This window comes from Salmo trutta, unplaced genomic scaffold (genome assembly GCF_901001165.1).
Source record: "Salmo trutta unplaced genomic scaffold, fSalTru1.1, whole genome shotgun sequence".
Lineage (NCBI taxonomy): Eukaryota > Metazoa > Chordata > Actinopteri > Salmoniformes > Salmonidae > Salmo > Salmo trutta.
Window position 1 is genome coordinate 88,958 of NW_021822736.1, and position 17,801 is coordinate 106,758.

The 17,801-nt window shown below is 45.0% G+C and overlaps 2 protein-coding genes across 3 annotated transcripts in view; both read left to right on the forward strand.

Moving 5' to 3' along the window:
* Nucleotides 1-8,662, forward strand: part of LOC115184100 (axin-1) — a 29,964-nt gene extending 21,302 nt beyond the window's left edge. For both annotated transcript variants that reach the window (XM_029745088.1, XM_029745087.1), the window contains exons 11-14: nt 1,737-1,916; nt 2,208-2,459; nt 3,510-3,671; nt 4,883-8,662. In XM_029745088.1, the coding sequence (XP_029600948.1) occupies nt 1,737-1,916; nt 2,208-2,459; nt 3,510-3,671; nt 4,883-5,009 (721 nt within the window). In that variant the 3' untranslated portion in view covers nt 5,010-8,662. The remainder of the gene's footprint in view (nt 1-1,736; nt 1,917-2,207; nt 2,460-3,509; nt 3,672-4,882) is intronic.
* Nucleotides 8,663-9,699: 1,037 nt separating this feature from the next.
* On the forward strand, nt 9,700-12,118 carry LOC115184103 (general transcription factor 3C polypeptide 1-like). The gene is made up of 3 exons (XM_029745094.1): nt 9,700-9,942; nt 10,461-11,008; nt 11,639-12,118. Exons 2-3 carry the CDS (start codon nt 10,788-10,790, stop codon nt 11,862-11,864), a joined length of 447 nt encoding a protein of 148 aa, XP_029600954.1. The 5' UTR covers nt 9,700-9,942; nt 10,461-10,787; the 3' UTR covers nt 11,865-12,118.
* The last annotated feature ends 5,683 nt before the right edge of the window (nt 12,119-17,801 follow it).

Genomic DNA, 17,801 nt, shown 5'->3' on the forward strand with positions numbered 1-17,801 from the left:
GTAGAACGCTGTCCACTAGCTAGCCTCACTAATGTAGAACGCTGTCCACTAGCTAGCCTCACTAATGTAGAACGCTGTCCACTAGCTAGCCTCACTAATGTAGAACTCTGTCCACTAACTAGCCTCACTAATGTAGAACGCTGTCCACTAGCTAGCCTCACTAATGTAGAACTCTGTCCACTAGCTAGCCTCACTAATGTAGAACTCTGTCCACTAGCTAGCCTCACTAATGTAGAACTCTGTCCACTAGCTAGCCTCACTAATGTAGAACGCTGTCCACTAGCTAGCCTCACTAATGTAGAACGCTGTCCACTAGCTAGCCTTACTCATGTAGAACTCTGTCCACTAGCTAGCCTTACTCATGTAGAACGCTGTCCACTAGCTAGCCTCACTAATGTAGAACGCTGTCCACTAGCTAGCCTCACTCATGTAGAACTCTGTCCACTAGCTAGCCTCACTCATGTAGAACTCTGTCCACTAGCTAGCCTCACTCATGTAGAACGCTGTCCACTAGCTAGCCTCACTAATGTAGAACGCTGTCCACTAGCTAGCCTCACTAATGTAGAACGCTGTCCACTAGCTAGCCTTACTCATGTAGAACTCTGTCCACTAGCTAACCTCACTAATGTAGAACTCTGTCCACTAGCTAGCCTCACTAATGTAGAACTCTGTCCACTAGCTAGCCTCACTAATGTAGAACTCTGTCCACTAGCTAGCCTCACTAATGTAGAACTCTGTCCACTAGCTAGCCTTACTCATGTAGAACTCTGTCCACTAGCTAGCCTTACTCATGTAGAACTCTGTCCACTAGCTAGCCTTACTCATGTAGAACTCTGTCCACTAGCTAGCCTTACTCATGTAGAACGCTGTCCACTAGCTAGCCTTACTCATGTAGAACGCTGTCCACTAGCTAGCCTCACTCATGTAGAACTCTGTCCACTAGCTAGCCTCACTCATGTAGAACTCTGTCCACTAGCTAGCCTCACTCATGTAGAACTCTGTCCACTAGCTAGCCTCACTCATGTAGAACTCTGTCCACTAGCTAGCCTCACTCATGTAGAACTCTGTCCACTAGCTAGCCTTACTCATGTAGAACTCTGTCCACTAGCTAGCCTTACTCATGTAGAACGCTGTCCACTAGCTAGCCTCACTAATGTAGAACGCTGTCCACTAGCTAGCCTCACTAATGTAGAACTCTGTCCACTAGCTAACCTCACTAATGTAGAACTCTGTCCACTAGCTAGCCTTACTCATGTAGAACTCTGTCCACTAGCTAGCCTTACTCATGTAGAACTCTGTCCACTAGCTAGCCTCACTCATGTAGAACTCTGTCCACTAGCTAGCCTTACTCATGTAGAACTCTGTCCACTAGCTAGCCTTACTCATGTAGAACGCTGTCCACTAGCTAGCCTCACTAATGTAGAACGCTGTCCACTAGCTAGCCTCACTAATGTAGAACTCTGTCCACTAGCTAACCTCACTAATGTAGAACTCTGTCCACTAGCTAGCCTTGCTAAGTAAGATACGATATTCAGTTTAAAAGGTAATTGGACAGAATTCTTTCACCCCTAGAAGGGACTTGGAACCCGACATGGACTGGAAGCCCATCTGTATCACCATACTGACCTGTGTATCGCCATACTGACCTGTGTATCGCCATACTGACCTGTGTATCGCCATACTGACCTGTGTACCGCCATACTGACCTGTGTGTTTGTGTGTTCCCTGCACCCCAGCAGTAAGGGCAGCACCCTATCGAAGCGTGGCTCTAAGAAGGGGGCGGAGCCGACAGGTAAAGGTGATGAGGGGCGTGTCCAGGAGGCCCAGGTACCGCTGGAGGACCTGGAGAGAAACCACAAGATACTGCAGTGGATGATGGAGGGGGAGGCACTACGACACAAAAAGAACACGCACGGGTAACACACACACACACACGGGTAACACAAACAAACACACACACACACACACACACACACACACACACACGGGAGGACGCACTCTCTGTCCCTCACTTACTCCAATGTTAACTAACCTTCTTTCTCTCTCCTCTCCCCCCTCTCTCTCCCTCTTTCTCTCTCCTCTCCCCCCTCTCCCTCCCCCCTCTTTCTCCTCTCCCCCCTCTCTTTCTCTCTCCCCTCTTTCTCTCTTTTTCTCTCCCCCCTCTTGCTCCCCCCCTCTTTCGCTTTCCTTCTCTCTCTCCTATCTAGGAGTACCACAGGCTCCAGGAAGACCCAGGGGAGTGTGGAGCTGTTGAGACCCAGCTCTGTGGAGCGTCCTGGGGCAGTGCACCCTTGGGTGAGCGCCCAGCTGCGGAACAACGTGCAGCCCTCCCACCCCTTCATCCAGGACCCCACCATGCCCCCCAACCCCGCACCCAACCCCCTCACTCAGCTAGAGGAGGCCCGGAGGAGACTGGAGGAGGAGAGGAGGAGGGCCGCCCTGCTGCAGGCTAAACAGAGGTAAGAGGAGGAGGGGTTGAGGTGGGAACGAGGGGTTAGTGTTGAGATTAGGATCAGGGGTTGAGGTGGGAACGAGGGGTTAGCGTTGAGATTAGGATCAGGGGTTGAGGTGGGAACGAGGGGTTAGCGTTGAGATTAGGATCAGGGGTTGAGGTGGGAACGAGGGGTTAGTGTTGAGATTAGGATCAGGGGTTGAGGTGGGAACGAGGGGTTAGCGTTGAGATTAGGATCAGGGGTTGAGGTGGGAACGAGGGGTTAGCGTTGAGATTAGGATCAGGGGTTCGAGCAGGAGAGTTTGGAACCTCTCCAGCGCACTGATAATAAAGAATGATTCATTTAAGATTGACTTCCAGTGTCCCTGTGTAGAATTTCTACTACATGATGTAAAGTTACTGGGACAGGAGGCTGTATTGGGAGAGGAGGGAGACTCCAATATGCTGATGGATCAGTCAGTCTGACAGACATAAACTCTGTTTGTCACCATGTAGTGTCGGTCCCGTGTAGCTCAGTTGGTAGAGCATGGTGTTTGCAACACCAGGGTTGTGGGTTCGATTCCCACGGGGGACCAGTACGGGGGAAAAAATGTATGAAATGTATGCATTCACTACTGTAAGTCGCTCTGGATAAGAGTGTCTGCTAAATGACTAAAAATGTCATGTAAATGTCTCATGTCTCCATCTCTCCTCCAGACAGAAGTCTTTAAGCAGTACTGTCTGTCTCCATCTCTCCTCCAGACAGAAGTCTTTAAGCAGTACTGTCTGTCTCCATCTCTCCTCCAGACAGAAGTACTTTAAGCAGTACTGTCTGTCTCCATCTCTCCTCCAGACAGAAGTCTTTAAGCAGTACTGTCTGTCTCCATCTCTCCTCCAGACAGAAGTCTTTAAGCAGTACTGTCTGTCTCCATCTCTCCTCCAGACAGAAGTCTTTAAGCAGTACTGTCTGTCTCCATCTCTCCTCCAGACAGAAGTCTTTAAGCAGTACTGTCTGTCTCCATCTCTCCTCCAGACAGAAGTCTTTAAGCAGTACTGTCTGTCTCCATCTCTCCTCCAGACAGAAGTCTTTAAGCAGTAAGAAGCAGGTGTCACAGTGTGAGAACGTAACTGTGGCCTACTACTTCTGTGGCGAGCCAATCCCCTACCGCACCACAGTCAAAGGTCGCGTGGTGACCCTGGGACAGTTCAAGGAGCTACTCACCAAGAAGGGCTACTACAGGTGAGAGGTCATCGTCATGGAGATTAAGCTCTGGAGACCACGGGGGGGTGTCCCAAATGGCACCCTGTTCCCTACGCAGTGCACTACTTGTGACCAGAGTCCTATGGGCCCTATGAAGGGAACAGGGTGAATACCTGTGGACGATGAAGTCCTGTCTTCTAACCCTGTTCCCTACATAGGGAACTACTTGTGTGTGTGTTGATTCACTGTGTGTGTGTGTGTGTGTGTTGATTCACTGTGTGTGTGTGTGTGTGTGTTGATTCACTGTGTGTGTGTGTGTGTGTGTGTTGATTCACTGTGTGTGTGTGTGTGTTTGATTTCAACTGTGTGTGTGTGGTTGATTCACTGTGTGTGTGTGTGTGTTGGATTCACTGTGTGTGTGTGTGTTGGATTCACTGTGTGTGTGTGTGTGTGGTTGATGTATGATTCCTGTGTGTGTGGGTTGATTCACTGTGGTGGTGTGTGTTGATTCACTGTGTGTGTGTGTGTGTTGATTCACTGTGTGTGTGGTGTGTGTGTGTTGATTCACTGTGTGTGTGTGTTGATTCACTGTGTGTGTGTGTGTGTGTGTGTGTGTTGATTCACTGTGTGTGTGTGTGTGTGTGTGTGTGTGTGTGTGTGTGTTGATTCACTGTGTGTGTGTGTGTTGATTCACTGTGTGTGTGTGTGTGTGTTGATTCACTGTGTGTGTGTGTGTGTGTTTGATTCACTGTGTGTGTGTGTGTGTGTTGATTCACTGTGTGTGTGTGTGTGTGTTGATTCACTGTGTGTGTGTGTGTTGATTCACTGTGTGTGTGTGTGTGTTGATTCACTGTGTGTGTGTGTGTTGATTCACTGTGTGTGTGTGTTGATTCACTGTGTGTGTGTGTGTGTGTGTGTTGATTCACTGTGTGTGTGTGTGTGTGTGTGATTCACTGTGTGTGTGTGTGTGTGTGTGTGTGTTGATTCACTGTGTGTGTGTGTGTGTGTGTTGATTCACTGTGTGTGTGTGTGTGTGTTGATTCACTGTGTGTGTGTGTGTGTGTTGATTCACTGTGTGTGTGTGTGTTGATTCACTGTGTGTGTGTGTGTTGATTCACTGTGTGTGTGTGTGTGTGTGTGTTGATTCACTGTGTGTGTGTGTGTGTGTGTTGATTCACTGTGTGTGTGTGTGTGTGTTGATTCACTGTGTGTGTGTGTGTGTGTGTGTTGATTCACTGTGTGTGTTCTAGGTTCTACTTTAAGAAGGTGAGTGATGAGTTTGACTGTGGCGTGGTGTTTGAGGAAGTCAAAGAGGACGACGCCGTCTTGCCCATCTACGAGGAGAAGATCATCGGTAAGGTAGAGAAGGTGGACTGAACCAGGAAACAGGAAATGGAGCCGGGAGGAAGTAGGAAGTGGAGGAGGAACAATGACGCAGAGAAAAGACTGAACCGGAACGGAGGAAGAGGAGGAGGAAGAGGAGGAGCGGGGGGGGGATGTAAAGGAGGGTGGGAAAGGATGAGACAGAAGGATGGAATGGTACACAGAATGTCTCTGCCTGGTTGAAGCGTAGAGGAACACGTTTGGAAAGGAGGGATGAACAGGGTGAAAAGCTGATTTCTAAACAGTCTTCCACTCCTGCTCTGGGGGAGTTGTTCTCCTTCCAGAACCAGCTGCTGCTAAGTTGCTATGGAGACGTCATGGTGCTCGGAACAGGATGACGGCTGAGTTCCATTCCGGAATCTCACTCCCTTCAGTCCCTAGACTCGTCACTGAGGGGGCAGAGGGGATGGGTGCGGCCCAAATAGCACCCTAGACCCCAGTGATCATCAACTAGATTCAGCCACAGGCTGATTCATTATTTTTATTTTTTTCTTGAGTGGCTGGTCAGGGGGCCTGAATATAATTACATAGAATTTGTGGACTGCAAATTGAATACAACAAGCCCAAACAGACTATTTGACTAAAACATAATCATTTCAAACCTTGCTTACATTTGTGTATAATCACATATCTCTCTATGCCTGGGAATATTTTTAGAATACCGAAATGTAAAATAATTTGGAGCTGAAAGACAGTGTTTTTACAAGCTTTTATGTTCCAAAATAAAAGCCCTATGGTCCCTGGTCACTATAGGGAATAGGCTGCCGTTTGGGACGTGAGGTGAGGATTTTCATCATGGAGCGGAGCCTTCATCTCCTCAACACGTGGACATCATAATGACGTCATAAAGAACCTTCCCGCTCCATCCTCTGATGTCACCTAGCGATGTCACAGCATTCTGTTCAAACAAACATTGTTCTGTAAAACTGGTTTACTGCAGCTGTATATATTTGATACAACGCTATGCCTACGGACATAAAAGGAAAAGTAGTCTTTTTACCTGTAGACGTTGAGTATTTTTTCTGGGTGGGTAATGTACAGGTACTAGTAGGTTTTAACATGTGTACAGGATGGGGTACAGTCCCTAATGGCACCCTATTCCCTTTCTAGTGCACTACTTTTAACCAGAGCCCTATGGCTAATGGCACCCTATTCCCCAGCTAGTGCACTACTTTTAACCAGAGCCCTATGGCTAATGGCACCCTATTCCCCAGCTAGTGCACTACGTGGGGGGTTAGGGTGTGGTTTGGGACTCCTTGTGTTTTTATATGTAAAGGTATATATTTTAAAGCTAGATGGCTAAGTCTTGTAAGGGCTGAAATCTGTTTTCAGGCAGTCCATGCTTCTCCAGGAGACTCTTTATGTCTATTATCCCGTTCAACTGCCTCTGGCTGTTTGTCCCAAAGGGCACTGTGTTCCCTATATAGTGTGATACGTTTGACCAGGGTTCATAGAGCTCTGGTCAGAAGTAGTGTACTATATAGGGTATAGTGTGCACTTTGGCACATACCCTCTTACTTATGTCCAACCCTAACCCCTTACACCCTAGGTTGAAACCCTAACCCCTACACCCTAGGTTGAACCCTAATCCCTACACCCTAGGTTGAATCCCCTCTACACCCTAGGTTGAAACCCTAACCCCCTACACCCTAGGTTGAAACCCTAACCCCCTACACTCTAGGTTGAAACCCTAACCCCCTACACCCTAGGTTGAAACCCTAACCCCCTACACTCTAGGTTGAAACCCTAACCCCCTACACCCTAGTTTTGGAGTGGGGGCTAGGGATTGGTTTGGAATTTGAAAACTGTCTGTCGATCATTAATGTACTGCAACTCTCCCCAACTTCTCCCCTCAGACACCCAGGGCCTGTATCTGTTTCAGATCAAAGCTGCCCCATAGCAGAGCACAGATCTAGAATCAGCTTACCCCTAACCCTGTGTTGTGTCTCAAGTGACACCCTATTCTCTATATAGTGCACTACTTTTTACCAGGTTTCATAGGGCTGTGGTCAGAAATAGTGCACTATATAGGGAATAAGGTGTCACTCTCTGGAGAGGAAACTGTCTTAGGATCTGTTTTTTACTCCAAGGTTCCTGGACTGTGTGTATTCTATGTACTACATTGTATTTCTACAATGAACTGATCTACGGTGCGTGGATCTATGTAAACAGCCAAAGAAAATCCATAACCTGTCTGTGTTGCGATGTCTGTCTGTCTGTCTGTCTGTCTCTGGGCACTGTCTGTACATCTGTTAAATCCGTCTGTCTGTACAGTTAGTCCCGTTGTGAAATGTATTGTTTTATTGTGTATATGTCTGTATATCAGAAATTCACTTGGTTAATCCCTATTTCCCCCAATAGTCCAGTCTATAATGTGGAGTTAAATGTATTGTTTTATTGTGTATATGTCTGTATGGCAGAAATTCACTTGGTTAATCCCTATTTCCCCCAATAGTCCAGTCTATAATGTGGAGTTAAATGTATTGGGTTTTAAATCAACTTCTGGAGAAACAGTGCCTGAAGTTGACTTGTCCTCAGATCTGGTCGAAGAGGGTAAATACACAATAGGACTATTTCATCCCAAAAAAATCCAAGATTGTGACCCACTATCTCCCCCTCTGAATTATAACGTTTTAGATGAGAGAATGTTGTTTCATGCGACAATATCTGTCCAGTAATCGGCAAGCATGTTCTCATTTTATATAAAATGTATTTTATGATTATACATTGGATTTACCTGATTTTAGTTTTATTTGTAGTTGTAAACTACATTGCCCCTTTTGAATGGTATTTAATGCTGTGTTATTGGAAGTATTGGGGGGGATGTCCTGGATTGCACCCTATTCTCTATATTGTACTCTACTGGCCTTTAAAAGTAGTGCACTACATAGAGAATAGGGTGCCATTTGAGACGTCTCCCTGGAATTCTCATAAATGAATGGGAAAAGCTGTAAGGGTCCTTTTTTAGAATGGTAATAATTATAATGAAGGTCATTTCCATTTAATTTAACTAAGTTCTTACAGGGTCACTACAGAGTATGTGGGACTGATCTATGATTTTATTTTTTTATTTTAAGATCACAATGAATAACATTACATTTATGTCATTTAGCAGACGTTCTTATCCAGAGCGACTTACAGTAGTGAGTGGAATACATTTTCATTGATACTGGTCCCCCCCCCCCCTCGGCGTTGCAAGTTCCAACTGAGCCACACGGGACATTACATGGACGGGGGGGGGGACAACCTGATCCTAGATCCAGCCAACCTACTCTGAGAAGATTTCTGAATACAGGCCCAGATGTCAGTAGTGGTGGGGTGAAAACTGTGCCTTTTTATTCCCATCCTAACTTCAATCACTGATTGTCATAAAACCTGTCATTACATGCATTAGCCTCTAGGTGCTGCTGTTATTTAGTTTATTATTTTCAACCAACATTACGCTGTGTCGGTCTAGACAAGCCTGCTCTTCACTATGTAAATATGTACATTGCCATATTTCCTATGTTTTCAGTCCTCAACCCGCTGACAGCCAGCCAGTCTCTGAGGTTTATAAACTATAGACTACACAGAGATTGCAGAGCGCTGGATTCACTTGTACATTTCTTTTTAAAAAGGTACTTCGTTAATAAATACATTGAATAAAATATGACCCCTGTCCTTGTTGGAGTAGTAGAGCATCGTTCTGTTGCCGTCAGGATTTATGTGAAAAGGATCTATTGACGCTCTAGAAAACCTAAACTGCTTCTGGGCAGTCACTTCTACCAATCTATACATGGAGTCTGCTAAAGGTACCAGTCTGCTAAAGGTACCAATCTATACATGGAGTCTGCTAAAGGTACCAGTCTGCTAAAGGTACCAATCTATACATGGAGTCTGCTAAAGGTACCAATCTATACATGGAGTCTGCTAAAGGTACCAATTAGGGAAGCACGATATATTGGAATCAGCCGATATTAGCTAAAAATACCAGCATCGGCCCGATGTCTAGTTTAACACCGATGTGCAAAACCAATGTCAAAGCTGACGTGCATACCTATATAACGTAGGTACATAACGTAATGATGCCACGTAAAATGTTGCGCTACACGTGCAACACAGCATTCCTAACCTAGCCCACAATGTCTGCTGTGTGGATAGAGCAGTCAACAAGTCGAGCAGTCATTTGAAAGAGTAAGAACATTTCAGAGAGACAATTCAAAGGCGAAGGACATTAACACCAAGATAATGGAATTCATTTTCCTTAACAATCAACCGTTCTCTGTTGTGGATGATGCTGGCTTTCGCCGACTGGTGGAGCACCTCGAGTCCCAGGACACACTACCAAGTAGGCACTATTTTTCAGATGTTGCCCTACCAGAGTTACACAGTATTGTTGAAACGCACATCCATGAGATACTTGCTACGGGCGTCACTGCTATTAGCTTCACGACTGACATTTGGACCAGTGATGTCAGCCCCATGAGCATGCGGAGTCTGACAGCACAGTGTGTCGATGAGGATTTTGCACTGAGGAAAGCCGTATTGCTCAAGAATGTGCTGGTTCACATACCGCTGCTGCCATTTCAATGGCATTTGAGAGCGTTTGAAACATGAACACTCCTAGCTCCATTCGAACAACTGACTCCAGAAATAAGCTCATCAACTGCGTCTGCAGCAGACGTGATACCCTCTGTAATGGCATTGAAGCGCCTGCTCAACAAAACTGCCGACACAGACCGTGGGGTTAACTTGGAAAGTACTCTACAAGAGTCTGCAAACAAGCGATTCGGTTGTGATCTCTCTGAGCCTCTACTGTGTCGCCACCATGCTCGATGCTAGGTACAAGAACCGCTACTTCGATGCAGACAAGAAACAGGGTTTACGTGAAATGTTAGACACAGCTGGACAACATGGAAATAGACACAGTGACATGAAACAGACACAAGTAAGTGAAAGAAATGGGTTTGATTATGTTTTACTGGTAATGGGGACATGCGTAAATGCCCAAAAAACTACTTTGTGGTGTGTGTGTGTGTGTGTTTCAATTATTTAACTGTATTAGAATGCGTAAAAGGCCGCTAACAATTTTATCGGTATCGGGTTTTTTGGCAAGGAAAATATTGGATATCGGCCAAAAATGTCATATCGGTGCATCCCTACTACCAATCTATACATGGTCTGCAAAAGGTTACCAATCTAGGGCCCTATTCCTAGGGTCAGTTTCTCTTGAACATGCTTTTATGTCCAGGACTATACTTAAAATCCCATAATGTATGCAGGCAATCCTCCTGACTATTTGTTCCTTTCAGTTTAGTGCACCCTTTAAGGACAGTCCCAAGCTATTCTGCAACATATTTTAGCTCAGCCCTTTAATAGCAGGAGTTGGATGCAATAACGTTTGTTGATTTCAGTTTATTGCCGTCTACTGTTGTGATGACTATAGTTTCCGTTTTATTTTTCCAGGTAAATGTGAGTAGGCCGCCATCTTGTGGAACTTTGGGAGATGTCCTTCAGTGACGCAAATGACGTACAACACAAGGTCAAAGTTTACATGTGCTACGTAACGACAGGAACACACAGTTGATACGTCAGCTCCTAAAGAAAACATACATTTTTTGCGTGAAATGTGCTTGATTTAACGTTTTAATTTGGCGGTTTTAATTAAACAGGATACAATTCAGATGCTTTGAATGCATATCGAGCCATACAGTAGTACGGCTCGATATATTTTTGAAACTTTGAGTCACGAATTCGCAGCGGAGCTAGCGAGCTAACGTTAGTTTGCTAGCCATGGATCCGCTAGACATAGTAATGGACGAAGTGGCGTTGGAGGGACTGGACGGGGTTACTATCCTCTCTCTGTGGATTCGGTTGGAGAAGAGGAACCCTGCTTTCCCACGGAATCTAGACTCGTATACTAGAGAGTTAATTTGGAAATCCTTGGTCTCGAACCACGAAGTCGACTTTTACGAGCTGCCGCAAGAGAGAGCGGATGTCGTGCTCGTCGACAGGTAGGTTGACGTTTTCTTACGCGTCGATCACACGTACAGTGTCATTACGAAAAATGGGACGGAGCATCATCTGGATATGTGTTCAACATTCACCTTCTGCTACCATTTATGTCAAGCCGTCTACGCATACAGTATGACGCATACTTTATATAAATCCAACGTATTCACTGCAACGCAATGCTGCAAGGCAAACGCAGCGTTCCATTGGAATGAATGTACTTCAGGTGTACCAAAATGCATTGACACTGTCGGCGTGATCGAGCCGTTACTTGTCTAGCTACTTCAGTGCGTTCCAGACGACTGAGAAATTGGAGAGAAAAAACTAGCTCCAACTGCGAAAGTTTATTTTGAACATGGATTTCCCAGTGCCTAACAACAGTCCTACTAAACATTTTCCCTATATCGTACATTTGTAGCGTTATGGCATTGTTTGTTTCAAATTTAGAGGCTATCAAACAATCTAACTAGCTAGTAAAACCATTCAGAAGCCCTGACTCCAAAGCTGACACTAACTAGTTAACTAACCTTGATGGCTAAATATCTAGCCATGCTCAGTGCCAAATGTTCAGTTAGCTGTGTGCATGTTGCCAACGCCACTATCCCTCTCCATGCCATATGTCTGTTCTTCAGGTTTGCAGACATAGATCCAGACACAGGGATTCAGGAAGCATCTTGTTGGGACAGAGTGGACCCCTACCCTGTCCAGATCTTATTGGAGGATAAGAGGGGACTCCAGGGCTTGTGCGTCTTCAAGGAGAGGAGAAACGTCACCCCAATCATCCGCACCACCGACCTGACGCCATGTCTAACGTTAGAGGATGCCTTCAAAAGGTGGGAGAAACTGGCTGAAGATTAATCCGTGTGTGTGTGTGTGTGGGGGGGGGGGGGGGGTAAACTGTCTGACATTCATATCCAGCTGGTCCCAATTTCTCCACCTCTCCTTGGCCGTAACCCTTCAGTGTAGGTTTGGGGTGGTATCCAGATCTTCATACCGTTTCTGTACCATACAGTATACGGTATTATTGGAAGTGCACACAAAGGTGCTATTTGACACACAAAACAATTTAGGCAACAGGGATCTTGATCCATGCGTTGATTAAATTACAAAAATCTCTGAAACTGGAAACACTTATCTCCCTCACTAGCTTTAAGCACCAGCTGTCAGAGCAGCTCACAGATCACTGCACCTGTACATAGCCCATCTATAATTAGCCCAAACAACTACCTCTTCCCCTACTGTATGTATTTATTTTATTTATATTGCTCCTTTGCACCCCATTATTTCTATTTCTACTTTGCACTTTCTTCCACTACAAATCTACCATTCCAGTGTTTTTACTTGCTATATTGTATTTACTTTGCCACCATGGCCTTTTTTGCCTTTACCTCCCTTATCTGACCTCATTTGCTCACATTGTACATATACTTATTTTTCTACTGTATTATTGACTGTATATTTGTTTATTCCATGTGTAACTCTGTGTTGTTGTATGTGTCAAACTGCTTTGCTTTATCTTGGCCAGGTCGCAGTTGTAAATGAGAACTTGTTCTCAACTTGCCTACCTGGTTAAATAAAGGTGAAATAAATAAAATAAAATGTCTCTAGTCTGAGTATCTTTTTAGCTAACATTCCACTCCTTGTCATTGTCAAAGAAATCTCAATGTTCAATATGCAGCTAGATTTACACCGGAGTTGCTCATTGGTTGTTAGAAATGACATTGATATTTTCCATGACAACATGTAGAGCCTAAAGGATATAATTCGAATTATAACAGTCAAAAACAAACATTTAGCTGTTAGCTTGGCAAGCTGTTGTATTTTGTTAGCTAGGCACACAGTTCCATTAGGAACAAGGGGATCATGGGACAGGTGGGGAACCGTGTCTCGTACGCCTGGAGGACACACACAGTTCCATTAGGAACAAGGAGTAGTAATATGGAAAATGGAGTAGTAAAATGGAAATGGAGTAGTAATATGCAGTATTAATATGGAGTAGTAATGTGTTCTTCACCTGATCCAGCCAGTAATGAATATCTGATCTCACACACACACTACTGTATGAAAGAGGGCAGAGCATATTTGTCATTTTGTACATCAGTAGGTCGCCTACAACATACCAGGCCAGCCAAAATACACACACACACACACACACGTCCGTGAAGCTAATACACACACACCTTCTCAGTGTGAAACATGACTCAGGAGTATTGATGACATCACTCACCGCCATCACCATCTCGAACGGGTACTTAGACTCTGACTGGAGACTGGTACTTCTGAACCATCGTCACTCTGCACAGACACACACACACACCAGTACACATGAGGAGCTGTGTGATAGTCTTCACTCTACAAACATAACACAAAGTTAGAACAAATACATTTTTGATCAATGATTTATAAAATAAAAAAACTAAATAAATAAATTGATGATCGATAACCTAAAAAATTATGAAATTATCATTGACTACAAACTGTTAGTATCCCATTGGTTCATATTATCTTCCAGTACAAACTGTTAGTATCCCATTGGTTCATATTATCTTCCAGTACAAACTGTTAGTATCCCATTGGTTCATATTATCTTCCAGTACAAACTGTTAGTATCCCATTGGTTCATATTATCTTCCAGTACAAACTGTTAGTATCCCATTGGTTCATATTATCTTCCAGTACAAACTGTTAGTATCCCATTGGTTCATAATAAACCAACATGAAATTATCATTGACTACAAACTTAGTATCCTCCACTACAAACTGTGAGAGAGAGACATCTCGTGTTGATAGCAAGCCTCAAGCCTGATGGAGAGAAATGTGTGAGTGGATTATGACCCACGGATATATATTTTATCTAATTAATTGGTGCAATTGTTATTTTTAGGATTTTTGCACCTCTTATTATGTAAAGAAACAGCCCAAAAAAGCACTTTGTCTCTAATTGTTTTCATGGAAGATGAACTTGAGATATGTCTTAATTGCAGATTGGACCCCAGGTGTTTCTTTTGTCCTAGTTTAATCTTATTTAGTACCTACAGATTATGGGGGCATGCATTTTTTTTTATGTTGGAACTCTGAGCTAGATTCCACCCCTTTTTTGTTCAGAAAAAGAGCTGTTTGTTCAAGAAAATAAACAAAATTGAGCACTTTAAATGTTTCTAATTGTTTTTGTACTATGTATTCTGCTTAAAATCGTTCTAAAACTGAGCACATATGACTTTTTATTGCTTTATATGAAATTAACGTGAAGAAAAAAAACTGCCGCAAAATCAAGCATTCTTGGCTGCGGAAATCACCAAAGGATTTTGTGAAATCCTGTAGGGACTGAAAGTGTGCTCGATCAATTACATTTCGACATAATACAAAGCATGTTGCTTAGCTTACCAAATATAATAGAGCTGCCACTGCCTGCGAGTAGCCTGCATCTCTTCCGTCGCTACTATACGTTGGCAGTAGCCTGGTGTTGATCTTTCAAACCATTTCCCAAGTCCCCAAGCGCCTGTCACCACCCATCAGACTGCTGTGAGTGACATCAACGGGAGAATCTCAATTGCACACTCCTCGCGTCCTCTCTCCTCCTTCTCATAACCCATTGGAGGAGAAGCTCAGAGGGGCGGGACCTACGGCTTTCTCCAATAGGTTTTGAGGAGGAGACTAGGAGAGAGGACGCGAGGAGAATACAATTGAGATTCTCCCAGGGATTGATGGAGAAAAACACTCCCCCAACTGCTCCTCGGGCACTTGCCAATAAATAGGCCAGGCTACATGGCCTGAACCAGCTAAGAATTTAACATTCTCAACACTGGAGTAAAAGCTATGTCTGAAACGGACAAAAATATAATTGTGACACAATTTGCATTATAAGAAATCTTTATTCAAAATAATTACTTTTCATTTAAAATGATACATAATATGAAGCACAATGGATGTATTTACAGGGCTTGATGAAACCAGGAGAACATCAGTCCTTTACAGTCAAACTATCAAACTAGGAAGAAGAGCAACGGTTCCTTGAATTGAGTCGAGCAAGCGCCTTTTCGCTGTCTGCCAAGGGACGTGTGGTTTCACACCCACCCACACATACGTACGCCTGCAAGAAGCTATATAGCCTTTAAAAAAAACTTCACACATTAGAAGTCATATACACTTTAAAAGGTTGTTCCAAACATTTAATTACTTAGAGGTTTTAACGATTTCTCCCCTAGACTTCCCTCTCAAGGGGCTCAGCCTCTCATCAATCAGAAACCCGACTACAGCGTTATTAGCATAAACACAATTCAACAACAACAAAACACTGTGATGAAACCTAGTGCTCGGCACTAGAAGGTTACTCCAAACATTTAATTACTTATAAGCTTAAAGAGGTTTTAACGATTTCTCCCGTCACCCAGGTAACTCTATGTACTCTGCTTCCAACGTATCACCTACACACACTAGGAAACATCTCCACCTCGCTGATCCTCAACACTGGTTCCCCACAAGGGTGCGTGCTCAGCCCCCTCCTGTACTCCCTGTTCACCCATGACTGCGTGGCCATGCATGCCTCCAACTCAATCATCAAGTTTGTAGACGACACAACAGTAGTGGGCTTGTTTACCAACAACGAGACAGCCTACAGGGAGGAGGAGAGGGCTCTTGGAGTGTTGTGTCAGGAAAACAACCTCTCACTCAACGTCAACAAAACAAAGGAGATGATCGTGGACTTCAGGAAACAGCAGAGGGAGCACTCCCCCATCCACATCAAAGGTACAGTAGTGGAGAAGGTGGAAAGTTTTAAGTTCCTCTGCGTACACATCACGGACAAACTGAAATGGTCCACCCACACAGACAGCATGGTGAAGAAGGCGCAACAGCGCCCCTTCAACCTCAAGAGGCTGAAGAAATGTGTCTTGTCACCTAGAACCCTGACAAACTTTTACAGATGCACAATTGAGAGCATCCTGTATCACCGCCTGGTACGGCAACTGCACCGCCCTCAACCGTAAAGCTCTCCAGAGGGTGGTGCGGTCTGCACAACGCTTCACCGGGGGCAAACACACGCACACACACACACACACACACACACACACGAAATTACACCATGGTTCTTTAAGGGAGAAGAGGCCATTCAAGAGTATTACGGCTGTTGCATCTCTCCTCCTTCGCCTTCCCTCCTCCCTCTCCTTCCCTCGCTCTCCTTCCCTCCCCCCTCTCCTTCCCTCCCCCCTTCAATCCCCCCTCTCCTTCCCTCCCCCCTTCAATCCCCCCTCTCCTTCCCTCCTCCGACACACACGTGCTCCCACACGTAAACAATCTCGCAGGTGCTTATGCGCACACACACGGGCACACACTCACAGAGGCTCAAGCTCGCAGACCCAGACTCACACTGTAACATGTTTCCGTGATGATGAGTCTGTTGTAGGTTTCGTTGTGAACCTTGATGACCAGAGTTCTGTCTCTCCAACTCAGTGTGTTCTTCTGAATGAAGTAGGCATTGTCCAACCCCACAGCCTACAACACACAGTTACAATCCCTCAGTATTATTTATCCACAACGACACACATTGAGAACTATTGAAGAACTTAATCCCAATACCAATCAATGGTTTAGTGTAAGTACGCGTCTGACGTGTGCGTGAGAGATGACCCCTGACCTTCTTGAGGAGTCGGGGTGTGTCCACGCCGAGTTGGCATCACCGCTCTACGACACGGGTCGCCCCGTCATCACTGGTGACGTCACTCAGCACCTCGCTGCCGAGGAACAAGGGGATCATGGGACAGGTTGGGAACCGTCTCTCGTACGCCTGGAGGACACACACAGTTCCATTAGGAACACGGGGATCATGGGACAGATGGAGAACCGTTTCTCGTACGCCTGGAGGACACACACAGTTCCATTAGGAACAAGGGGATCGTGGGACAGGTGGGGAACCGTCTCTCGTACGCCTGGAGGACACACACAGTTCAATTAGGAACACGGGGATCATGGGACAGGTGGGGAACCGTCTCTCATACGCCTGGAGGACACACAAATACAGTGGATTCAGAAAGTATTCAGACCCCTTGACTTTTTCCACATATTATTACATTACAGCCTTATTCTAAAATTTTGTAAATTGTCCCCCCCCCTAAATCTACACACAGTACCCCATAATGACAAAGCAAAATAGGTTTTTAGACATTTTTGCAAAAAACTGATATATAACATTTACATAAGTATTCAGACCCTTTACTCAGTACTTTGTTGAAGCACCTTTGGCAGCGATTACAGCCTTGAGTCTTCTTCGGTATGACACTATAAGTTTGGCACACCTGTATTTGGGGATCTTCTCCCATTCTTCTCTGTAGATCCTCTCAAGCTCTGTCAAGTTGAATGGGGAGCGTCGCTGCACAGCTATTTTCAGGTCTCTCCAGAGACGTTAGATCGGGTTCAAGTCCGGGCTCTGGCTGGGCCACTCAAGGACATTCAGAGACTTGTCCCAAAGCCAATCCTGCGTTGTCTTGGCTGTGTGCTTAGGGTCACTGTTCTGTTGGAAGGTGAACCTTCACCCCAGTCTGAGGTTCTGAGCTCTCTGGAGTAGGTTTTCATCAAATATCTTTCTGTACTTTGCTCCGTCCATCTTTCCCTCAATCCTGACTAGTCTCCCAGTCTCTGCCGCTGAAAAACATCCCCACAGCATGATGCTGCCACCACCATGCTTCACCGTAGGGATGGTGCCAGGTTTCCTCCACACGTGACGCTTGGCATTCAGGCTAAAGAATTCAATCTTGGTTTTATCAGAGCAGAGAATCTTGTTTCTCGTGGTCAGAGTCCTTT

Bases quoted from the DNA above. Each gene is read 5' to 3' on its own strand.
- LOC115184103 (XM_029745094.1), top strand. From the start codon at position 10,788: ATGGATCCGCTAGACATAGTAATGGACGAAGTGGCGTTGGAGGGACTG. The intron at 11,009-11,638 runs GTAGGTTGACGT...TCTGTTCTTCAG, and splicing joins GATGTCGTGCTCGTCGACAG to GTTTGCAGACATAGATCCAG.